We start from the raw sequence: 27,352 nt of genomic DNA on the forward strand, positions 1-27,352 counted from the left end.
ACAATACAGCAATTTATTATCAAACCAAATAAACAATTCAAAGCAAACCAACGTCTAGGGAAACAATAGAACACACGCGTGTGGTTATTAAATAAACAAATATAGCAAAGGGATGATTAATGAGAAAATAAAAATGTACAAATGACAAAGTTGGGAGAAGTGAGGGCAAAGCTAGCCACCTCACATTCCAAGTCTTTATACTCTAGTGAGTTACTCAAGGATTGAATACACCTGTTGCTTAATTAACATCTGTAGTGTGTAGCAGAGCCAGCAGGGGGCAAAGAGGCAGGCGTAACATCATTATCAACTCACCCTCGTGCTATCCCAGATATGTGAACAAATACTTTAGACATGGATGGAGAGAGATCTGTACCCAGTCACTCATTGATGCAAAACAGCATTGATTGGGCAATGAACAGAGTGCAATAATGTTGAAAACTTGTTTTATTTGGTTAAGTTAGTTAGGTCGTTTTGTTTTGGATAGAGAACACAATTTGTAGAGCAATGTCCTTCAAACCTGCTCCTGGAAAGGTAGAGTTCAGCTCATACACAGCTGTACCAGTGAAGTAAGGTGTTCATGGGCCTGTTTCAAAAAACAAGTTTACCAAATCAGCAAGGCTTATTTCAGTTAGTCTGACTTATTTTGAACCAAATCAACTGTCAATATATCAGACTAACTGAAATAAACCTGGCTTATTTGGTAAACTTGTTTTATGAAACAGGCCCCAGGTTTGCTTAAAAATTACAAACAGGTGTGTTGGAGCAATGTTGGAACTAAAGTCTGGAGGAAGGTAGCTCTCCAGAAGCATTGTTGGAGACCCCTGTTGTAGAGTATCATAGAGAATGTTTACTGTTTGCCACCTCATTAAGTATTGCCCATTGTGTTCTCAGAGAGATCTTTGGAGGATATCAACTCCTAGGGAGAGACCAGTATTTAGTCCTATGAAAGCTTTTGGGATTGAGGCATGGTCCACACTAACCAGTCTTTCTTAAGAACAGTCAGTAGCCAAGACTTTGTGTGGCTTTATTTAAAGGGTAAAACACATGAGCAACCCACATTCCCAATCTTCCTTAACTTATTGTTGCCCTGTGTATATACCTTCATTTTTATTTAAATATTTTATTTTATGTATTATATATATATATATATATATATATATATATATATATATATATATATATACATATATATATATATATATCTGAAAGATGTATTTCTAAAAATATTATGTTTAATTGCCCATTATTGTACTTCCTGTTTCACAGTCCATTAGTTCACATTTCTGTTTTCACTTCCTTCATGCAGAATATGTGATATTCCGGAGATTGAGGAGTCTGAGAGATTCTACTCTTCATTACCTTGTGGTGTGCGTCTCATCTTTGCTCTCTACAATTTAATGGAGTCTCAATCAGAGATGTTTTGTTACTTTGTGATTATCTTAAATCACATGGTATCTGCCTCTCTACTAACACTCTTCCTGCCAATCCTCATCTTCCTTTGGGCTATGCTGTCAGTGCCACGGCCAACAAAGCGCTTCTGGATGACAGCAATTATCTACACACAGGTCAGACTCTTCACATGTGCTACGGCTGATGTTTCAAATGATTGGGTCAACCATAACATATTCTCAGGCCAGCTATGCGGAAGCAGTTTGGAAATACAATTTTTTTTTCTTTTTTTTTTGCCAATAATCCAAAATTTGAGTGGTGCCCCATCATCTCCACATGATGATGATAGGCTCCACAGTATTCCATAACATAACTAATGTTTTAGAAATACTTCTGTACCTATTTCTTGATTGGTACCCCTTCACAATGAGATCATACATATCCTTTGTGGACCACAGCTTCAGCAATAAAATGCAACCAGAAAAATTAAAACCCTACAGACACAACAGATTTTTTATTAAGGGTAAAACAGTATCACCTAAATGATAATGTCTTGAGTTACTTGACTTTTACCCTGTTCCCTGAAAAAGGGGGAATGAGATGCTGCATTTCAATAATGCATAAGAGAACATTATTTGTTTGACTGGTTGTCAAGCATGTGTGTCAAACACACCAAGAATTGGCTTAAATAACCTCAGTGGGTGACATCATTTGATTAGCTGCACCTGCGGGATTATAAACAGATGTGAAATGGCCACACCAGGTTATACCTTTGTCCGCTTTTTCAGGGAACAGGGTTACAGTCAAGTAACCAGAGATGTCCTTATTAAAAGCTACTCTCGATGCTGCAGACAACAACGCTTATGAGACCAAGAATACCAATCCTGCCAAACTATAAGTGTCTGTACAGGTGTCAGACAGGTTCTGCCCATAGTGACACACCCACTGAGAAACCTGATGAAAGTGCTCTAATTATTGGTTATTTTATTATACAGAACATGAAAATAGAGACACCAGCCACCATAGTCAACTGAGAGCCAGAGCACCTGACATCTTTTTTGCAATCATTTGCAATTTCTTGCATCTTTTAAAAATGCTGTCTAATGCTAAAAGTAAATTCAGTAAACTTGTTATTCACACCGGTGCTAATGATGTTTGACTTCGCCAGTTGGACATCACTACCAATAACAAGAGGTGTGTGAACTTGCAGGTACAATCTCAGACACTGTAATATGCTCTGGTCCCCTCCCTGCTTACCGTGGTGATGAGATACATAGCAGATTGTCATCAATCAGTGGCTGGATGTCTAAGTGGTGCCTGCAGAATAACAGGTTTCATAGGCAATTCGACATGTTTTTGGGGCAGACCTGACCTGTTGAAAAGAGATGGTCTTCATCCCTCCTGGGGTGCGCTCTTCTCTCTAGAAATATGGCACATAGTCTTAGAGTTTGTACTTTACTAACTGGGGCCCAGGTCAGGAAGCAGACAGACTGGCTAATCTGATCATCTGCTAGCTGCCTCATGCAACATAAATCAATTAATTCTCAGCACATAGAGACACTTTCACCTAGATATCACACTATAGAGACTGTGTCTGTTTCCTGAATTTAAGAGTAACAATTTGATTGATTTTCAACAAATAAAAAATAAAAACAGATTTAATACGGTTAAACAAATTATGAAGCTTGGCTTATTGAATATCAGGTCTCTTTCTACAAAGCACTTTTTCTAAATGATATGATCACTGATCATAACCTAGATGGGTTCAGTTTCAGCAGATGCTCCCTCTCTTTTAAGTTTTGGCCTAATGTTTAGAGAGATTGACTCCTAACCCTAAGGTTGTGGGTTCGAGTCTCAAGCCGGCAATACCACGACTGAGGTGCCCTTGAGCAAGGCACCAAACCCCCAACTGCTCCACAGGTGCAGCAGCATAATTGGCAGCCCACTGCTCCGGGTGTGTGTTCACGGTATGTGTGTGCACTTTGGAGCACGGGTCACCATATTTGGCTGGATATCACGTCACATTTTTTTTTTTTTTTTCACTTTCATTAGGTGTGCTCTGTTTTAAAGAAACCTGGCTTAAACCTAATGATTACATCATTTTAAATGATTCTACCCAACAGATTACTTATATACACATGAGCCGAATCCATAAGGTAAAGGGGGAGGTGTTGCTACAATTTAATTTTCAGCATTTCTGAGAGGGCGGGCTTCAGGTATAAATTGTTTGAAGTAATGGTGCTTCATATAACATTATCCAAAGAAACAAGTGTTAATGATAAATCTACTAGCTACTGTATACAGGCCACCAGGGCACCATACAGAATGTATTCAAATGTATTTATTTGCAAGTTAGTGGTGGATGCAGATAAAGTTTTAGTTCTTGGTGATTTTAATATCCAATTTGATAATGAAAAAGATACATTTTGAACTCTTTTAGCGTTACACAACATGTGTCAGGTCCTACTCATTGTTGAAATCATACTCTAGATCAGTGGTTTTCAACCTGTGGTCTGCGGCCCCTAGTGGGTCGCGGTGGTATTGCAATTACTATTAAAAGAAACAATAATATTGTTCTATATGTAAAAATGTATAAGTCTTAACATAATAACACTATTTCATATGTATAATTAAATAACAAAAAAATAACTATTAAACTGATACTATGCTTCCACTATTCGAGCTCGCTGATTGGTTTAAGAATAAACCATCAATTTATCTTAGATATATTTGCTGCATATACTACAGAACAACAAAACATGCATAAACGGCTGTCAACATGTTTTCTCCTGACTGCTTGCTCCACTGACTGTCTACCCGCTGCCGAGCTCTGCCTGAATCTGGTTTTCCAGTTTTGCTGAGCGGTGCCAGCCCGAGTTATTTTCTGTTCATCTCCAGTTCATTCTAGGGCAGTGTGATTAATAGAAATCATCATAAAATCACGATTTGAGCATGCACACTTTCTAAATCGCTTTATAGCACCATTTTCCGCGGCCCGGATCTCCTGCAGTATGCTATCCGATCCAATCAGAATGCAGCGCTCCTAGAGTCAGAACAGAACAGACTGGGCATATGCCCAGGTTCACACACTGTCTGTGATGATGCCTTTTTTCCGACCCCTTGTTAACAGATCAGAGCGTTCACACTGCACGCAGTAAAAGGCTAGAAATAAAAATGTGCGAAAATAATTAATATCTAGCACATTAGAATATATAGAGTTGTGAGTGCACAGCACAGCACATGTGATGCGAAGTGACGTGGCCATATGATGTTCCATACTTGAAATGTGTGCTCTGCATTTAACCAGCCAAGTGCACACACACAGCGGTTAGTAGTGAACACACACACACACACTGTGAACACACACCTGGAGCAGTATTCTGATATGTGCATGAAAATTTGCATAAGCACATTTATATGCCCATTTTATGCATACACAATGTTTATACATCTGGGCCCGTATTCATAAAGATTCTAAGAAGCCTCTTAGAAAACTCTAAATTTATCTTAAAAACTCTTACGTTGGAGTCTTAGCTTAAGAGTGATTTGGGACCGATCTGAGAACAACTCTGAGTAAGGAAAAGACAAAAACTTTCATCTTAGTGAGGAGGCGGGGTTGACCCCGTTGCTATGTATGACACAATCTTTTGAAGACTGTGATTGGTTGGCTGTCCAAGAAGGAAAAAAAAGAGTGATTTTAGGTATAGGATTTATTCTAATTCTCACTTTGAATTTACATGAGTAATTGTTCCTAATTGGCCGCTCTCTCTCTCTCTCTCTCTCTCTCTCTCACACACACACACACACACACATGCACACACACACATTATATGTGTGTATATAAATCATTTTTTTTTTTATTTACCATGCTTTTAATTTCCTATAAGGTATTTGATTGGCTTAGAATGATAAAAATTGTTCCACAAGGGACAAGAAGCAGACATGGGAGCGTATAGCACAAACTATTAATGGTTCATTCCCTGCTATATTCATGAATGCAGTTTTTTAAACCTGCAAGGTGGGAATGTCCAGTGGAAACTAAATGAACTGCGACACAATACGATGTTCTGAAAGTTCTGTAATTGTTTGTGTGATCACTCTGCTTACAGAAGGTTGTGACAGACCCAAATCATCACTATTACATTGTTGCATTTTACCAGCTGCCAAATATCTTAATGTAGTGATTACTTTAATTTCTGGCGCTATGGCATTTCTGCACTGTGTCGGAGATGTTAGCACGTCTCTAATAAGATCAGTCACAAACATGATCCCTGCACGATCTAATCTATAGCATCTTATTAAGTCACTGTGATCCATTGTCTGCATCACATTTCTTCTGCCTCTTCGTCTTTCTGCCATTTTCTCCTCTGCTAAAGAAACTCTTAAGCCTCTTAAAAGTCCTCGTCTGTGCTCCTAACAAGTTTGACCGTAAGACCTTTTTTAAGGGTCAAGATGCTTTCTGAATTACTTTTTTCTTTACTATGATTTTTATTTAATTTTAAGAGTAAACGCCCACATTTCTAAGATTTTTTTTAGAATTTTGTCACTAGGAGCTACTTTTTGCTTTAAGATTCTTTATGAATACGGGCCCAGGCCTCTAGAGACTCTTTTGTATCTTCAGCGGGGTTCTTTATTGAGAACCTGCTGTGTAAAAACCTCCGGGAAGTGTACTAAGGTAATTAATATTCATACCAGTGCCTCTCATCTCAACATGCGACTGTTGAGAATGGAACCTTCAAATAATTACATTTGATGTCCTCAAATCACCAATTCCTTGTGGCCACCTACTGTTAATCATAGGGCAATTAAATAAATCTCCTTCCAATCTCTGCACCTGTGCTTCCCACAGTCAAAGCTGCCACACTGCCTCAAAAGATGCATGTCTTGTAATGCGGGGAGCAGATGCTTAGGCCCCATCTCTCAAAAAAAGTGCCAATTAGGAGCAGAGCTTTATTACTGTGAAGTCATCAGCCCCCTCAAGAACTGAACTGCTCTGCTCAATGACAGATAAAACACAGATCGTGTGTATCACTCAGTGTAATGAAATATGGACAGATCCGCAGTCAAGACCTTGTCTCAGACGACCACTGGGACAAGACCACAAGAAACAGATGATTCTTCTGCACAATCTGACTTTGCTTCAGCCTGGAATTGAACTGCTGGTTTCGTCTGGTCAGAGGAGAACTGGCCCCCCAACTGAGCCTGGTTTCTCCCAAGGTTTTTTTCTCCATTCTGTCATCGATGGAGTTTCGGTTCCTTGCCGCTGTCGCCTCTGGCTTGCTTAGTTGGGGTCACTTCATCTACAGTGATATCATTGACTTGATTGCAAATAAATGCACAGACACTATTTAAAATCTGAACAGAGATGACATAACTGAATTCAGTGATGAACTACCTTTAACTATCATTTTGAATTATTGGCACACTGTTTTCCAAATGAATGTTGTTCAGTTGCTTTGACACAATCTGTTTTGTTTAAAGCGCTATATAAATAAAGGTGACTTGACTTGACAGTAACAAAGTTTCCTCATATGAAGAATGGGGCCCAGAGGTTGTAGTCTTGCATAACAAGAACATGCACCTGAAATGTTTTGAAATCTGAAATCTATCATTTTCCCCTTTCTCCATTCAGCTGACAGTTGTGGTAAAGTACTTTTCTCAGTTTGGCTTCTTTCCATGGACAACATCAGCATATCGTGGCATTAATGCGGACCGTGCATTTGCAGTTCCCAACATAGTTGGAATTGAGAAGAAAGATGGATATGTACTGCTAGATCTCATCCAGTTAATTGCTTTGTTCTTCCATCGCTCCATTCTTAAGGTACTACCAATGCTTCACCCTCCCAGAAATCTACATAAGATATCTAACTGCCATTGGAATAGAAGTCATTAGATATAAGATATTTAACTGACTTTTTTCCCCACACACAAATTAATAATTCATTCAGCAGTAATGCATTAAATCAATAAAAATAATTATAATTATTATATTTAAAAATAAATAAATAAATAAATAGAAGTGATAATTTCAATATATAAATCAAGTTTAATTAACTTGGGCTCTTACACATACATAAATTAAGCCCATGCATGTGCTAAAAGCTGTTTGTGAGCTCAAAGACAAGGGCTAGACTAGAGAGACCAAATGCAGTTGATTTTAACCCTCTGGGGTCTGGGGGTGTTTGGGGCCCTGAAGAAGTTTTGACATGCCTGACATCTGTGTTGTTTTTTTCAGTATCTTAAAAAACGTATTAATGTCTAAAGTCTGTTTACACTGTATTCAGCACAAACTGTGCTACAATAATATGTAAGCAACATGAATATGTATCATTTTTATGTGCGGTTAGTGAAAAAGTAAAAAAAAAATAAGTCACTGAAATAAGACCATAAAACACATACAGAATATTTATGGATGTGGATGGATTTTTGCTGCAAAATGATGTCAAAAGTATCCTGCCCACTAATTCACAAAGAAAAAAAAAAAAAAAAAAACTATATAATGATCTAACTTATGTAAGACATGTTTTGTGTTAGAAAGGCTAAATCCGAGGGAGTGACAATGACCATGAATATTTAGTGATTCACACCTGAGAGACATAATGGCCCAACAGTGTGACAGTGAATGTGAGGCACGTAAGAAACTTGAACAGTCATGCAACTGTGTGCTGTCGCTGATAACAGATCCTGTTCAAATGTTGAAACAAATATGTCAAATATTTCTAAAGTGTTTGCTGATTCTTTCCATGGATTCACACACACACAAATAAAAAACATAGAAGTAAAAAAATTTGTAATTGAGCTTATTTTACCATACGTGCAGTAAACCAGCCCAACGTAGTTGAACATCTGATGTTGGTACAGTACCCTCAGAGAAAAACAGTGAAGTGAAGTCTTCAGTGTATCTGGTCACCAGAAAAAAAAAAAAGGAAAGGAAACAAAATTGAATGTTAGTCATAGTCTTTGACTAAAATGATATGGAAATTTTTGATATAATATTTTAGTCTTCTAACTAAATCAGTTTTTATCAGTTTAGTCGACTAAATATACAGTAGATTTAGTTCGCTAAAATCAAATGCGTTTTGTCAGTGTGATGCATTTATTAAGCATTTTTCTATAATTTCCAAATTTATTTTATAGGTTTGATATCAAAGTTTTATGATGTAATATAGATACAGATTTGACACAATGTGCCTTTATATTATAATTAATTAAAACCATTTTTATAAAGAAACAAGAACATAGTTCTCCTTTCAATGAAATACCAATGGTTATATAATATTCTTCATAACAACTTACCAAATTCATTACTCTTTCAAGCAGACATATTTATTTCTATAAATACATTTAGATTAATCCTTATTAGGGTTACCAAAGTCATTCAGTCAAGATTCTTTCTCCTCCTTTTGTTGCTTGATATTAACATAAATGACACAGACAACAACTAATTAGGCGCCCTTTAAAACTGAATGCATGGCTGCATAATACTGATACACATCCTATATTCTCCACATGGTTTGCACTCACTTGAGATGTAACTGAACATGTTTACATGAATACTCGTCAAAATGGACAATCATTATGTGTGTATTTCTCCATTCATTTGACATGAAAAAGAAATAAATTCAGTTGTTCTCTGTGTAAGAGGTGCTTTTCTGTGTGCACGTTTTGGCTGTGTTCGCTCAGAAAACTGGACCGAATTGAGTTCTCTTTTGCATCGTCATGATTTTCGAATTTATCCATATGTAACAAAAATTAACCATTGTTTTACTACTACTACTACTACTACTACTACAAAAAAAAAGAAAAAAAAAAAAGAACCTTGGTAGTTAAAGTACATAGGATTAAACAAGGAACTAAACTAGAAACAGGTGAAATTGGTGACTGTGGAAACCAAATTAGTATATATTAGTGATGTCAAAATTAGCATATTAAAACATACAATTGTTTTAATTTAACGTTTAAAAATATTTAACAAATTATTTATCATTTTTTATATTTCATTTGTTCATAAAAGTTTTGAGAACTGGATCTTGAAATCTAGTTTTTTTTGTTTCAAAATTAACTGAAAATACTTACTCATTCACAGAAAACAATATATTGATTAAAATGTTCTAAGACATAAGTAGGCGTGAATGATTATGTATAATGCCGTGATTCACACCTGAGAAGACAAAGGACCACATACTGAGCCGCATGTAACAGACAGGTAATTGCTACAAGAAAGAATCTGAGGAAAAATTAAATTTATATATGTTTTATTTGTAGTTTATTTAGAAATAATATATTTTAATAATATTTATATATATTACATAATTATATATAACAATAGATATAATATATTTCAATAATTATTAAAAATAAAATATACATATAATTTATTATTTATTAGGAACAAACAAAGGCAAAAAAACAACATGCATGCTGTTAACACAAATTACTTTATTAACATTATTGTGAGGTTCACTGATGCAAGTAGTAATTTTTCAAAACAAAGAACACAATCACCACACATCAAACATATTTTACCATAAAGCAAATAAAACCAATAATGCTAATGTCGGTAAAATAGTGAATGCACACTTACTCTAAGATTCCGAATGGTGTTGAAATCTGAATAAGCTGTTACCAAATATTGTTATGTATAATGCATTGTGATATTAAATTTTCCATTTATGATACAAGTGATGCTGCCTTAAAATTTGTCCAAATGAAAGTATCGTAGCAGGCACAGTTTGCATCAGAAGCATACCTCTGATGACTGAGAATGCTGCCTAGTGTGGTGGTTCAGCAGGTTTTTGAACAGAGCCATTGAGATGAGATGTTGATGTGTTTCTGTTCCTTTAGTGTCATGGTTTGTGGGATAACAAGGAAGTGGAGATGCCAGACTTTTTTAAGAAACTGAAGAGAAAAACAGAGAAAAGCAAGATGGCTGGAGGATCAAGAGCACGAGAAGAAAACACAAGTAGAAAAACATCCTTCTTTCCTTCATACACTTCTTTTCTTCAGAGACAAAGAACAGAGGACCCTGAGAGACAGGGTAAGATCTCCACATGGACATACATGAGGAACTTATTTACACATACATACTGTATAATACTTAAAACAAATAATGTATATACAAGCACACATTTCACACTGGCCAGTTTGTTCTCTCTTGATCTTGTTGTGTGCTTTGTGTTGCCATACATAAGTATTTACATATCTGTGCTAATATGAATATTAAATATTATATCAGCAGATTCAAACCAAAGCAGGAAAAAACATTCACAGAAGAAGCAACAGTGGAATGTGCCACTAAGCAGGAAGGATCGAATAAAACAGTACACGAATGGCCGAATGCTGGAAGCCAAAGCTGCTGTCATAGAGCTGTAAGAGACTAATAAACATTACCTTTTTTATTCACTAAAATATATATATAACATATACACATATGTATAACATATGTATATACTTTGAAAATATATTGTTCAAAAGAGCTTTACATAAACAAAAATTATTTAAAAAGCACACAGTGACATGAATATATACATTACAACAGCTTGATTCTCAGTTCACTTTTTCTTTCATTCTGGGTCACAGAGATCCTTAGTGGTTCAATTCAATTCAAGTATATTTGTATACACAACATTTTACGATACAAATCATTACAAAGCAACTTTACAGAAAATTACATTTCTACAATATTTAATAGCAGCTTATAAGTGGTGACTGTCAGTTTGTGTGCAAATGACAGGATTTTTCAGAAAAAACTACGAATGTAAGAATGTGCATTTAATCAGATACAACTGCAGTCACAATTTAAGAGATACATTATTTGAATGCTTGGCGAAAGAGATGTGTTTTTAATCTAGATTTAAACAGAGAGAGTGTGTCTTAACCCCAAACATTATCAGGAAGGCTATTCCAGAGTTTGGGAGCCAAATGCGAAAAAGCTTTTTCTCCTTTAGTGGACGTTGCTATCCTAGGAACTACCAAAACTCCAGCATTTTGTGACCTTAGGAGCTAAACCATTTGGAGCCTTTTAGGTAATTTTTTAACCGAAACAGAACAGATGAAAGAATGCTGTTAAGTGGTCATCCAGAATTTACAGAACATTCTTGTTAAATTCTTCCTCACTGCCATGGCCATTGCCTAGCAGGTTAGTTATGAGGAATTAGGCCATGATGTTAACTTTGTAGATAGGAGTAAAATATGCTAGGGGAAGCTGAACGACTCCATGGAGATTAGCCATTGAGATTCCTTGAAAGGTAGACCTCATAGGTTTGCAGAAATGGAAAGCAGTCAGTTTGATGGAGTGATTACTAACTAAGGTAGGGAAGCGTTCGGAAGAAAAGAAGGATTAAACCAAAATATGACAAAAAATTATTCTGGTAACCAGTACCTTTAGAGATTTTTCACAAACACAGTTGTCTGTACATTTCTCTTAGTTGTTTAGTGATATCTTAACAGACAGAAGTTTGCAGCTCTTCACTGGTAGTGGAGAACCTGCACCTATAGCAAAACTTGGAGAATTTGCTTAGTCTGTGAAAATCTGCACCCTGGCAGGAGTTTACAAAAATGGTGCTGTGTTTGCGTGTGGATGAATGGCCAAACCACATAGAAAAAGCTGTGGTTTTAAAAATACCCACCTTTGTGTTGACAGAGCCTTTGGTGGTTTAGTTTTCCTTGGCTTGCCTGTCTGTTCATTAGCTAGTTTTCTTATTTTTTAATTAGTCCCACATACTTGTTTCTGTTCTCCCTGATTACTCTCCTCTTTAAGCCCTGAGTCTTCCTTTGTTCCCTGTCTGGTGTCATTTATAGTAGTGTGTTGTTACCAAATATCCTAGTTTTTCCTCAGTGTTTAATGAAGTTCTGCTTCATCTTTGTGCAAGCATGTTTAATGTTACATCATTAGTAGTCTAGATGGAAATAAGGGTCCACGTGCACCCCCGGCTTTTTTTATGCCATCTGATTTTTTAAAATCCTTAAAGTGTCTATTTTCATAATCTGCCAGGTGCCAAGCTGAAATAATGTCCCAAAGGGTTCTTTTTTAACCCTTTGCTGCACCCGACCGGAACCCGAAAAATCTAAAAGTGATATAGAAAGTGGCATAACATTAGAAGTAAACAACATACAGAGACAAATGAACACATTTTCCCATACAATTCTTACCCCAGGAATTTAATGGAATGGTTATTTTTGACATTTGACAACATATTGACCTAATTTCTGGACAAAAATAGCAAAAATTGGCCAAAGATGTGTAGAGGATCAACTATTTTTTCGTTTTCTCAAGCGCATAGGGTGATTTTTTTTTCCCCACAACATATTATTTCTTTATCATTCAAGTGTCTATTTTAAGATTCAATTGGGTACCAAGCTGAAATAATCTCCAAAATGCTTGATTTTTAACCCTTTGCACCAAACCCGAAAAATCTAAAAATGATTTAAAGTGGCATAACTTTTGATGTAAACAACTCACAGAGACAAATGGACACATTTTTCAATACAATTCTGACCCCAGAAATTGTTATTTGTCATGTTTTATAACATTTTGAACATCTGTGGTCAAAAAGAGCAAACAAAGTTCATTTTGCAGCGTTTTTATTATACTTAGCAGCCTGAAATAGGGTTTATTTGAACCTTTTACTTCACCTATCCTGAACCTGAAGATATTTAAAATAGTTTTACTTTTGAAGTTAACAAAACAAAGCAAATTAGCTTAAATAAATAAAATAAATAAATAAATCAAAACTACAGAAAAAATCCAAAATGGTCCAAAAAGTTGACTGATCATAAACTGCAAGTTTTAGATTTTTGGGGTTTTGCAGTTGGCAGTTGGTGGTCGTTGGTTCATACCTGCAGATCACCATCTCCCACTGCTCTCTCTTTTGGAAAAATGTCTGTAAGTATTTGAAACTATAATTAAGATATACCTTTGTAGTAATAACTTAAAGTAATTTTTTAACAGTTTTTACCATAATCACAGGCTTTCGGAAATCGAATCTGTATTCTTGACTAGCAGTGTTGGTAGCTTAGTTGGTATCTACTAGCTAAAGTTTTTTGTTTTTTTTTTTCAGGCTCAATACTTCATACATACTTACCAAGGGGAAAATTAAACATTGTAACACAGCTGAAGTGCCTCCAAAGAGGATTTGTTCCCTAACACGTATTTTACATGTCTCAACTCTTTCTGAGTATGGTAATTTTACAACACTCAACACATGCAGGTGGGGAGGGCAAGCGAGAAGCTATCATATCTACACAGTATATGAGATATGAGACTCTGTAAAGACGTCAGTTCACCATACCACATGAGGGATATTTGTGAACAGGTTCCATTGAAATTTGAGAAATTGTCTTTGGATACAATTGGCTATCACCAATACTGCTATAAAAGCTTTACAGGGAAAATACACTCACCTAAAGGATTATAAGGAGCATGATATTAACACTGTGTTTGACCCCCTTTCGCGTTCAGAACTGCCTTAATTAAACGTGGCATTGATTCAACAAGGTGCTGAAAGCATTCTTTAGAGATGTTGGCCCATATTGATAGGATAGCATCTTGCAGTTGATGGAGATTTCTGGGATGCACATCCAGGGCACGAAGCTCCCCTTCCACCACATACCAAAGATTGGGTTGAGATCTGGTGTCTGTGGGGGCCATTTTAGTACATTGAACTCATTGTCATGTTCAAGAAACCAATTTGAAGTGATTCGAGCTTTGTGACATGGTGCATTATCCTGCTGGAAGTAGCCATCGGAAGATGGGTACATGGTGGTCATTAAGGGATGGATATGGTCAGAAACAGTGCTCAGGTAGGTTGTGGTATTTAAACGATGCCCAATTAGCACTAAGGGACCTAAAGTGTGCCAAGAAAACATCCCCCACACTATAACACTACCACCAGCCAGCCTAGTGGTAACAAGGCATGATGGATCCATGTTCTCATTCTTTTTAAGCCAAATTCTGACTCTACCATCTGAATGTCTCAACAGAAATCGAGACTCATCAGACCAGGCAACATTTTTCCAGTCTTCAACTGTCCAATTTTGGTAAGCTCATGCAAATTGTAGCCTCTTTTTCCTATTTGTAGTGGAGATGAGTGGTGGGGTCTTCTGCTGTTGTAGCCCATCCACCTCAAGGTTGTGCATGTTGTGGCTTCACAAATGCTTTGCTGCAATACCTCGGTTGTAACGAGTGGTTATTTCAGTCAAAGTTGCTCTTCTGTCAGCTTGAATCAGTTGGCCCATTCTCCTCTGACCTCTAGCATCAACAAGGCATTTTCACCCACAGGACTGCCACATACTGGATGTTTTTCCCTTTTCACACCATTCTTTGTAAACCCTAGAAATGGTTGCCCCTGAAAATCCAAGTAACTGAGCAGATTGTGAAATACTCAGACCGGCCCGTCTGGCACCAACAACCATGCCATGCTCAAAATTGCTTTCCCATTCTGACATTCAGTTTGGAGTTCAGGAGATTGTCTTGACCAGGACCACACCCATAAATACATTGAAGCAACTGCCTTGTGATTGGTTGATTAGATCATTGCATTAATGAGAAATTGAACAGGTGTACCTAATAATCCTTTAGGTGAGTGTAGATTGTTTACAAGTGTCAAAGGCTTCTACATCTGGTGAATCATTATAATTGAAAAGGGACTCTCTGTGCCATGTCAAATCACTGTCAGTTCAATCTGAAGGAGCTCCAAGAAGATTTTCCTTCTTGTTTCCCAATCAGTGTTTTCTGTGACAAAGCAAAATCCAAGTTCAAGGGCAAGACTGAAGAGCTTACAAAGTTTCAGAATTGGAAACACAAGGAACCAGGCTGGAAAGTTATTGAACCTAGGGCACAGGAATTAAAGAAAGAGGCTCTTTATCGCAAGGTGCAGGGCAAGGACCTATTTGTAATGGAAGCTAAGTATCATCCATCATGCAGAAACAACTTCAACACAGACTACCAAACCCATGAGCCTAGAAGGGAGAGAGTAGAAAAGGCAGCAGACAACACTGACAGCCTGCAGGCCCAGAACATAGCAGCACATAACAAGTCATATTGTGTGGTAAAGGATTACATTCTTAGGAATGTGACTGAATGCAAAGAGGTTGTCCAGCTAAGATCCATATGCAACTTGTACATGAAGACATTGGAAAATCAAGGTTTTCCTAATCCTGAATACCGCAGTGAGAAATTGGCAAGACGGTTACATAGAGACAAAGACATCTCTCATGAACTCCAATTCTCCAAGGTGCAACAACATGAGTGTATTAAGTCGAACCTCATATACAGCTCAGCATTACTGTAGATGAAGTAGTTGGATGTGCATACAAACTTGGAACAGCCGACCAACTTCAAGATGCAGCACTCCCTGCACCCTCCAACCTCCAAAGAGTCAAAAGAAGTTACCATCGACACCTCTATTGAAGCAAATAGGTGAGTTATTTTACTGCTTTCGAGGTCCTAGATTGTCAATGCTGAACTCTTTTTGATACAGGCATTTGATTTTGATATTTACTAAAGCAATTTTCTGTCTTTCTAGCTCACAACCATTCTTTCACATCTAGGACACTCAAAAACATATGACTTCAGTATGAAACTTGAGACAGCAATGACAGAAAAGACAGAAAGAAAGATTTTTTTTTTTTTTTTGCTTCGATATAGGTGTCAAAGTGTAGCACAAAGGAGGATGTGCTTTGGGAGTTTGCACTTGCTGTTAGTTGCTGCTCGACACACATCTTTTGTAATTGAATAGACCAGCCTTCTGTGCACTTTTCGCCATCAAGTGTCCCAGTCACCAATGAGCTCGGAAATTGTACAAGATGCTCTGGAAGAAGCAAGTCCATCTTCACAGCATCTAGCTCCTGTGCTGTCAGGGGCCATGGTAGCTCTTTGACTCTTTGAATGCCTTTATAATGTGAGAATGGAGGGTGAGTGCTGCTTCTTGAAGTTGGTCAGCTGTTCCAAGTTTGTATATGAGGTTCGACTTAATACATTCATGTTGTTGCACCTTGGAGAATGTGAGTTCATGAGCGATGTCTTTGTCTCCCTGTAACCATCTTGCCAATTTCTCACTGCGGTATTCAGGATTAGGAAAACCTTGATTTTCCAATGTCTTCATGTACAAGTTGCATATGGATCTTAGCTGGACAACCTCTTTGCATTCAATCACATTCCTAAGAATGTAATCCTTTACCACACAATATGACTTGTTATGTGCTGCTATCTTCTGGGCCTGCAGGCTGTCAGTGTTGTCTGCTGCCTTTTCTACTCTCTCCCTTCCGCGCTCATGGGTTTGGTAGTCTGTGTTGAAGTTGTTTCTGCATGATGGATGATACTTAGCTTCCATTACAAATAGTTCCTTGCCCTGCACCTTGCGATAAAGAGCCTCTTTCTTTAATTCATGTGCCCTAGGTTCAATAACTTTCCAGCCTGGTTCCTTGTGTTTCCAATTCTGAAACTTTGTAAGCTCTTCAGTCTTGCCCTTGAACTTGGATTTTGCTTTGTCACAGAAAACACTGATTGGGAAACAAGAAGGAACATCTTCTTGGAGCTCATAGATTGAACTGACAGTGATTTGACATGGCGCAGAGAGTCCCTTTTCAATTATAATGATTCACCAGATGTAGAAGCCTTGGACACTTGTAAACGATTTACTTTCCCTGTAAAGCTTTTATAGCAATATTGGTGATAGCCAAGTGTATCCAAAGACAAGTCCTCTAATTTCAATGGAATCTGTTCACAGATATCCCTCATGTGGTATGGTGAACTGATGTCTTCACAGAGTTTCATATCTCATATCCGCCACCCAACTAAGTTACCAACACTGCTAGTCAAGAATACAGATTCGATTTCCAAAAGCCTGTGATTATGGTAAAAACTGTTAAAAAATCACTTTAAGTTATGACTACAAAGGTATATCTTAATTATAGTTTCAAATACTTACTGAAATTTTTTCCAAAAGAGAGAGCGGTGGGAGATGGTGATCTGCAGGTATGAACCGACGGCCACCAACTGCCAACTGCAAAGCCCCAAAAATCTAAAACAGTCAACTTTTTGTACCATTTTGGATTTTTTCTGTAGTTTTTTATTTCTTTATTTTATTTTATTTATTTATTTAAGCTAATTTGCTTTGTTTTGTTAACTTCAAAAGTAAAACTATTTTAAATATCTTCAGGTTCAGGATAGGTGAAGTAAAAGGTTCAAATAAACCCTATTTCGGGCTGCTAAGTATAATAAAAATGCTGTCAAATGAACTTTTTTGCTCTTTTTGAACACAGATGGTCAAGATGTTATAAAATATGAAAAATAACAATTTCTGGGGTCAGAATTGTATTGAAAAATGTGTCCATTTGTCTCTGTGAGTTGTTTACATCAAAAGTTATGCCACTTTAAATCATTTTTAGATTTTTCGGGTTTGGTGCAAAGGGTTAAAAATCAAGTATTTGGGAGATTATTTCAGCTTGGTACCCAATTTAATATTTTAATAGACACTTGAATGATAAAGAAATAATATGTTGTGGAAAAAAAATCACCCTATGCGCTTGAGAAAACAAAAAAAATAGTTGATCCTCTACACATCTTTGGCCATTTTTTGCTATTTTTGTCCAGAAATAAGGTCAATATGTTGTCAAATGTCAAAAATAACCATTCCATTAAATTCCTGGGGTAAGAATTGTATGGGAAAATGTGTTCATTTGTCTCTGTATGTTGTTTACTCCTAATGTTATGCCACTTTCTATATCACTTTTAGATTTTTCGGGTTCCGGTCGGGTGCAGCAAAGGGTTAAAAAAGAACCCTTTGGGACATTATTTCAGCTTGGCACCTGGCAGATTATGAAAATAGACACTTTAAGGATTAAAAAAAATCAGGTGGCATAAAAAAAGCCGGGGGGTGCGCGTGGACCCCTATTTCCATCTAGACTATAGCCAACTGAAATATTAAAATGTAAACATATAATGAAACTACTTTAAAATGAATTTTGAATGAATTTTACATGTGCATTCTGCATATTAAGTATAAATGTTGAGTATATTACTGTAAAAACATATAAATACCATGATATCCCTCTACAACACATTGTTTCCTATTTGTATGGACTTTTATGTCCTAGTTATTGTTTCTTAGTGTACTAGTTCACTGTTTCATGTGTTGGTTTTGCAATTGTATTTATGACTGATTACCCCGATCATATTCTCATGTGTTTTTTTTTATTTTTTTATCCAATTTACAATTGTGTGAGTGTGTGTGTGTGTATACACAAACAAACACACACACGCATACACACACACACACACACACACACACACACACACACACACACACAAGACATTGTGTTCGATATATTAACTAAGGATGCTAGCATTCCATGTCCCCAATTATTCATACATTTCTCAAAACTGACAGCTGTCAAATGGTTTTTATATTTGGTGCCACATTTCCACTAGGATTTTGCCCTCTTTTGCATAGATCTCCAGGTCCTTAACGTTGGATGGCTTTATTGTCAGGATAGGATCTTACTATTAACCCTCAAAAATCACCTGAACATATTTTGGGAAGGCTACATGTCCCAAGCTCTAATGACTGTGGAGACTGGTCCACTATTGGCTACAACAGGCATGGCCACCCTATTCTCAGTGCCCCCAAGCTGGTGGTCCCAGCGCTTCCTTGGGTGGTGGTCTCAAGTCCAGTGCTCCCTTCTCCCAAAGCGATGGTGCTCTCTTTGCTCCTTCCATGGCAGTGGGTGGCACTCTGGGTTACACAGGCCATCCTTGAACTCTCTTTGTTGCCTGTCGGCTCCATCATGGCCACAGAAACCATCCCTCAACTTTCGGTACTCGTTGTCAGCTATGTCAGACGTTTCCTACAACAAAGAAATGGTGTAACACATTTTGGCTATTCTTGACATTATATCCAGTTCCAATGGGCTTGACAGCTCTTTCGCTGCAAAATACAAATAGCAGTGATTGTTTTTCTTGATTGAATGATTTTTAGCCTCTAGAATTGATTGTTAGTCTATGACATATTCAGTGTTGTGCCTGAACACGTTCATTGAACGATAGTTCATGAACTCGTTCATATTTTGGGCGAACGTGAACTGAACGTGCTGTATTAATGCCTGATGAACGTTACTGTGAACTCGTTCATTCTGGTGTCTGTGAACGGCACGCTTTCCCAGGTTCACTTCGTTCAATAGGGTGCCAGATTTCTACAGAGCCTTCCAGGCAAAAACCTGGCTAAAACACACCGTAAACGGGTCTAAATATGTAGCGAGAAAACACCCAATCTGGCAACACCAGCCACCAGTGTCGCACCATCATCCGCCGCATGCGTAATGCGTCATCAAAAAAAAAAAAAAAAAGAAAAACACGGAGGCAACAGCAGCATGTAGCAAGAAGGCGTATGATCATTTAAAATAATTTTATGATGTTTATGACAAGGTCGGTGAGAATGGGAGACAAAGCATTAAAGCAACAATGAGGAAATGCTGTCCCCTCAATGCTAATGTAAACCCTGGTTGGATAAGGATTCAAAATTGGATATGAAGATGAAATCTGATGCATAGCTTCATTGTTAAAACTGATAAAATAATTGCTGTCTGTGAGTCTATATGGGCTGTGGCAATAATTTTGAAAAATAATAGCTCGCAGCAACATATGGAAAAAAAGAACTATGAACTAGTTCATTTTTGGAACTGTGAACTTTAGCTAAAAATTTTGTAGTTTGAACTATGAACTGAACTAGCTCATTTTAAAATTTGTGAATTGAACTTTGAACTAGTTCATGTAGAAAGTGAACTTTCCCAACACTGGACATATTATATGTCTATTTCACTATATTTGCATAGAATCCTGGCATATTAAAGGAAAACAATAATAATGCTTCTGATTGTAAAAAACTTTTTCTTTTTCTTTTGTTTTTGTTTTAGTGCTCTACACATATACTTACCCATAAGGCAATTCTTCTATGACATCATCCACCCTGAGTACAGCCCTGTGTGCGATGTGTATGCGCTGATGTTCCTGATAGATGTGGTGAACTTCATCATTATTATATTTGGATACTGGGCCTTTGGAGTAAGTGCTTCCTTACATACAATCCCCTTTTCACATTTAAATTTTAATTTAAGATTCAGTTTTACAGAACTGTAGAAAATTACTTTTCTATGGGGTCTTAATTCCATCTATTTTCCAAAATATAGTGTATTCTGAATGAGAATAAGAAATAACCAAAACAGAGAGTGGATTGCATCAATATTAATCTAAATCCTAGATTAAATCAAAATTTTTTCCTCATTAAAGGTATCCATTCGAGCCAGATTTTTAGAATACTGCTTTGTGCAAATAAGTGTTGTAAATAAATGATATTGTGTATGTACACAATGAGTTGACAGTGCTGGTCATCTATGGCACAGCATCATGGTAACTTAAATAAATGTTTTTAAACCACCATCTGCTTTTTACTACATCTTCAAATGATTTATAAACATATAACTTATGTTTATTAATATAATCATCTCTATATTTGATGACACTAAACATAAACCTATACTCTAAACCCCTTTCCTTTGAATGTAAAATTATGTTTAGTTCCACCCATCAAATTATCTCTAGTAAACCACCAATTTTAGATTATGTAGTCAGTTCTCCTTAAGTTTTCCTCAATATTTGAGCATATTGCATTTCATTGTGGAGATATGACCAGCACAAGTTTTGACTGTTTATTTTTGTGTCAATTAATAAGTGTATTGAATAATTGATACAGAAGCACAGCGCAGCTGCTGATATAACAGAGTCACTGTCAGAAGACCAGGTTCCTGAAGCTTTCCTCGTCATGCTCCTCATCCAGTTCAGTACTATGATTGTGGACCGAGCACTATATCTCCGTAAAACTCTTCTTGGGAAGTGTGTTTTCCAGGTAGTGCTTGTGTTTGGGATCCACTTCTGGATGTTCTTCATACTGCCTGGTGTCACAGAGAGGTGAGGAATAAATGCAGAACTATTCTGTAAAAAAATTATATGACCATTAATGTATGACAACATTTGTTTTTACATTACTTTAACTCAAAATAAGTTTTACAAGGTTCCATTTTTTAAAGCCAGTTTTATGTAATTTACGTTGAAATGATTTAAAGAACTAAGTTGACTGTACTTAAAAATGTAAGGCAGCAGCTAATTTTTACAGTGCACAGTGAAAAAAAAAAAAACAAAAAAAAACTTCCATCCATTTGAAAACATCAGATGCAGTTGGTGGGTGGCTTCTTAGATAGATCGATCAGTAGAGATAAATAGATGGATATACCCTCTATGAAAAATTGTATACATTTGATATACATGGTAACAATACAAATATTTTGCAAATGGGAATGAATGTGTATAATTATTAACTCTGAAAACTTTCTAAAAAAAAATTTATATAATGCATTTTGTTTACAGATATTTAGATATATGCTAAAACAAGACAGATACTGAATTATTTTAGCAATGTAATGTGGTGGCACAAAGGGTATTTACATTTCATATTAGGGGTGTGCAGTTAATATCTGTATCCGTAGCAATCTCAAAATGATTTGTATCTGTTTTCAGGTAAAATATGGAGATGGGCAGAGCTTAGACTGGATTTTTTGTCTATTATTATTATTATTATTATTATTATTATCGACTCATACATTACACATCACATCCTGGTGTCACGTCTCATTATGGGACATTTACGAGTTGTGTGTGAACTCACGCACATATTCCCAGGAAATCACTGGCAGTGTGAATGAACTAAAACCTAATGATCTGGGAACAATTGCCGGGACACATTACCCGTGTATTATCTGGAATCTCAGTGTGAAAGGGGCTTTTGTGTATCCAATGGTTTAAATGGTTGGGGCAGCTAATGTCTCATTCCCAAGTCTCCCCAGGTTACATACACATACAGGGACATTTTTAAGGTGTAACCCATCACTTAAGAATTGGGCTTGTTTATCGTTTTAGTTGTGTGCTATAATGGAATTAATAATTGTAAAGCCTACAATATAGCTTACCAATAGCAATACAGTATGGATTGTATACCATTACGAGATTTCTGATATACATTTTACTGCAATGTTTCTTATTTCAGGAGATTCAACAGGAATCGAGTTGCTCAACTTTGGTACTTTGTAAAGTGCATTTATTTTGGACTCTCAGCTTACCAGATCAAATGTGGCTACCCAAACCGTGTTCTTGGAAATTTCCTTACCAAGAACCACAACTACTTCAACCTCTTTCTCTTTCAGGGGTAAGCAAATTACTCACTCCACAAAGAACGATTTGGTTATTGTTTCTCTACATTCAATAGAATGTAAAATGGTCTCTTAGCATGCTATAAAGACTCTAAAGGGATAGCTTAATTAAAGGTATACTTTTCTATGTATGCTCTCTGAACTACACATTAGGAGGTTGCACCCCAATACACTAACTGGCTGTATGCCTTCACTGGCCTTTTAAATATCTTCATAATATATTTGCTGTATGGCCTTAATGTTCTCCACAACCAGTGTTGATTTCCCAGCAGCCACATCACACTGGTGTAAATTACTAATTTATGTTATTGGATGCTCAAAAAAAAAAAAAAAAAAAAATTGGAAAAAAAATTGGAAAAAAAAAGAAAACTTTGCTGTGGCAGGTGATTTATTTCTTGGAATTGCAGCTTCTGACATGGTTGCCAGGGGAAGGATGAATGTTTTCATGGATGAAATAATGCGCATAGACTAAATGGCACCACAAATTATCTTTAAATCTTTAATTTAGCACAACTTTTCGTTATAGTGCTGTAATAATTTGACCAAACTCCCCACCACAAACATTCAAGTCAAGTAAAGTCAAGTCACCTTTATTTGTATAGCACTTAGTAATAAGTAATACAATACTGGTTTTGTCAAAGCAGCTTCACAGTGTCACACAGAATTGGTTTTGTCAATAATGCAAGAAGACATTATCAGAGTCATATTTCCAGATAAAGACAGATCATTGATGATTCAGTAATGTCATCATCCAGTTCAGCTCTATCTTCCAATAGTGTTGTGCAATCAGTAAAGCACACTCAAATAAACAAGACAAAGGTGACAGCGGCAAGGAACCAAAACTCCATCAGTGACAGAATGGAGAAAAAACTTTGGGAGAAATCAGGCATTTAAAAAATGTAAATTGACACTCTTTTTTTTTTTATTACAAGTCAATGCTATCTCAGTGCCCAAAACTGTCAGTCAAACAGATAGGCAGGTGTAATTGTTTAGTTTAATAGTTTTTTGTATTCCTTATCAATTTGGCAACAAAAACAATCAAAATACATGTAATTAACAATGTGCGCACCAGTAAGTGTATGCACCTGTTGCATGGGCATGCTTAATATACTGTAGGCCTTTGCAGAAAAAAATGCAAGACCTCCAAACAGTAAAAAAATAAAATAGCGAGGCTGGACCCTGATAATTTTTACAAGCAGCATCTGAAAACATATTTTCTCTCTGTTATCTCGGTCAGTGTCATGTAGCCTACTTGTCGAGGTACGGCCAAGGTGACTCACTCCTCGGGATTAACTGTTCTCTGACCTCACCCTATGCCATCATTTCATCAAATAATTTTTTGCATGATGGAGTGGTACCATCCGGAGCAGAAGGTGGTGGTAATGCATCATAAAGATGGTGGGTTGCCATCCACCGTAAACACGAACAAGATGAAGTAGCGCCGTCGCGTCACTACTGATCCAGGATCAGCGATATTAGTGGTTGTATTTCCCGATTTGAGTTTGAGCTTCAGAAATGCTTGCGAAAATGTAGCTTGTGTGGAAGCTAGCGCACTACTTGGTAAAAAAAAAGAGCTTCGCTACTGAAAAGCTATTTGATTCAGAAAGTAGCGAAGCTACGACCAAGCTACTGAGAAATGTAGTTAAACTAATAGCTTCGCTGCTTGTAGCGACGCTACTGCCCAACACTGGTTAAATCAATGTTTCTGTGAATAACACTGTGCATTGCACTGTGCACATATCCCTTCTCAGCTTGTGGAAGAGCTGTTTGTGATGAGCTTTGATTCATCATGTGACTTTCTCATCACCACCTGTTTTTGGTGGTTATTAGTATTATAATGGTTCAAAACAGATATTAGTAATTTAATATGCCGGTTTATTAACATTTAAAAGTTCTGGCAACCACAGCTGCCAGTATTTTACCATAAATGTAACATAATATTATTATTATTTATTTTTTTACAGTGTAGCATACTTATATAAGAACCTCAAAATGCCATACAGTCTGCTATATAAAAAAAAGAAAAGAAAGACACATTACAGTCAAGCCAGCATTACGTTTTATAAAAATTGTGAATGATTACATATTCATTAGTCGGTCAGAAAGTATGGGAATCCCAAAAATTATAGTGTGTGAATAATTGTTGCAGCTTGGCAGCATAATGCATTGCTGATTTGCTTGTGTAGTTGTCATCTTAGGCCAATGTCTGTTTGTCTTATTAACCTGCAATTGTCACAGCACTTGTCAACAACACATTTTGTTGTTCTTTTGTTGGTTTGATTGTTTCTATTTTCCTCATTTGTTAGTCAATTTGGATAAAAGTGTCTGCTAAATGATTAAATTTAAAGTAAATGAAATGGGCCTTTTTTTTTTTTTTTTTTTTTTGGACAGGTTCAGGTTAGTTCCATTCCTGACTGAGTTAAGGGCAGTGATGGACTGGGTGTGGACAGACACAACTCTAAGCCTTTCCAGCTGGATCTGTGTGGAGGACATCTATGCCAACATATTTATTCTCAAATGCTGGAGAGAAGCAGAACAGGTGAAAATTTGCCATCCAAATTAATTTTATTATCTTTCCAAACTGATACATAAAGGTGACATCATACGTTTTTATAAAGTCATGCTCTAGTACTCTCTGCAGTACCGTACTTCCAACACTGCATATCTTAGATGTCTCACACATTTATCTTTTTTTCTTAATTCAATAAAGAAGTCAACCTGTAATTTTTAGTTTCTCTATTAGTCACACATCTTTTCGTCCTATAAATTCACAGGTCAGAGTTCACCAAATGTGTATTCATTTGGAAACAAATTACCACTGTGTGATACATTCATGTTTTTACATTGTACATATTTTAAAAAATACTCGCATGTAATTACATCTGTAATTTATGTCTGTAATTACATTTAAAAATACAATACTGATCCATCCCTTACACCTTAAACATACCTATATTAGTGAACCTTTCCCTAACCTTACCCGAATCCCACCTCAATACCAGCAGAAGTGTTTTGCAATACAATATGAACACAATAAGTGCATTGTAGTTAAGGCCACTTAATTAGTTAAATAAAGGAACAAATAAACAGTATTGATGATATTTTGAATAAAAACTTCTCTCTTTCTTTCATGTGCAGGAGAGGAGGCAGTATGTAATAGTCTTAGATTACAGTATTAAATGCCACAAATTGTCACTTGAACAAGCAAATCCACAAAGTAATTGTCTAAATCAAATTTGATCTAAAATGAAGACATCTCATGAGTAAAAATAATACTTTTTAAGACTTTTCATCAATTAAATATTACAAATAAATAAATCAAATAAAATAATCATGTAATACTTTTGAAAACGTTTTATTGTTCCACAGGTACACACCTAGCTCAGATCATGTTGTTTTAGAAGATCTACCACTGCAGTTCTGATGAGTGTTACTATTACTCATTCTATAGCCCCTGATCCCTTCTGTAAATGTGTTTAAACTGAGAACATTCTGGTGCTTTTGTGTCATTTTATAGCCATCAAATAGAAAATACAAGATGAATTGGAAATTGCAGTGATACTTATTTACCGTTTAGGGGGTGGGGTATTTTTTTATATATAATATTTTTAAAGTATTTGTTTATAATAGGAAATACTCTACATGTCATCTCAGAAATAATTAAATTTGAATTTCAATTATATTTAAATTATATTTCAAAACGGTGTACTCCCTTTTGTTATATTTTATTATAAATATCCCTCTTATTTTATGTTTGTGATATTTTAAATACTATAACATAATACAATGTTTTATTGCCATAGAAATACCCTCACCGACGTGGACAGAGGAAGAAGAAGGTGGTAAAATACACAATGGGCGGCTTCATTATTTTTGCTCTCATCTGCATCGTCTGGTTCCCTCTTCTCTTTATGTCTTTGGTTAAATCTGTAGCAGGAGTAACCAATCAACCTCTAGATGTGTCCATCCAGCTGAGCATACTTGGATATGAGGTGTGTGATTCAACACTAAAGAATAACATTGTAATCTCTTCTATAAGTCAAGTCCACATCATCTTTATGTGTCTGATGCAGAGTTAGAGAAGTTCGCATCCATTAGCAGTATATTTATTTAGAGAATAGTCAGACAGGCAGTAATCAGATTACAGATTCAAGTATGTCAAAGGATATGGAGTTCAGACCCCAAATGCAATAGTCTTGAGTGGAGTTCCCTCTACTGGAGTTCATGGGCACTCCAGCTGACGATATTGACAAGTTACAGAAAACAAAAGATTTGAATTACAAAAATGTGATAGTGTATTGTGTCCATGCCAAGTTAAAGAACTGGGTCTTTATTCTAGATGTAAACTGACAGAGTTAGCAAGATTCAAATCTACAAAATTTTAACGTTTCTGCATTTGACATTGGTGAGCATAGGTTGTAGTCTAGAGATATATTTAAGATGAAAAAATTCAGTTTTACAAATGCTAGTAACATACCTTTCAAAAGAACAAATTGCCACTTGTGTTACTATATATTATGATACTATAATATTAAATTATAATGAAAAGTGTTGATTATAGCATTGTATGAGGAACTCCTCCCATTGCATCAAAGATTGCAGCACTATACATCAGCCATACACACTATAATAATGTCTAATAATCACACAATGCAGTGATCTCTTGCAATGGGTAAATCTCACAAACTCTTTCATCATATCTAAC

The 27,352-nt window shown here is 36.3% G+C and overlaps 1 protein-coding gene across 1 annotated transcript in view; it reads left to right on the forward strand.

Moving 5' to 3' along the window:
* si:dkey-11f4.7 (piezo-type mechanosensitive ion channel component 2) overlaps nt 1-27,352 on the forward strand; it is a 293,659-nt gene that overhangs the window by 236,976 nt on the left and 29,331 nt on the right. The window contains 9 exon segments of the mRNA XM_052605318.1: nt 1,307-1,565; nt 7,022-7,210; nt 10,234-10,426; nt 10,625-10,757; nt 20,302-20,449; nt 21,138-21,352; nt 22,485-22,643; nt 25,039-25,186; nt 26,451-26,639. Of these exon segments, the coding sequence (XP_052461278.1) occupies nt 1,307-1,565; nt 7,022-7,210; nt 10,234-10,426; nt 10,625-10,757; nt 20,302-20,449; nt 21,138-21,352; nt 22,485-22,643; nt 25,039-25,186; nt 26,451-26,639 (1,633 nt within the window).

The sequence above is a fragment of the Carassius gibelio genome, chromosome A9 (assembly GCF_023724105.1).
Source record: "Carassius gibelio isolate Cgi1373 ecotype wild population from Czech Republic chromosome A9, carGib1.2-hapl.c, whole genome shotgun sequence".
Taxonomy (NCBI): Eukaryota; Metazoa; Chordata; class Actinopteri; order Cypriniformes; family Cyprinidae; genus Carassius; species Carassius gibelio.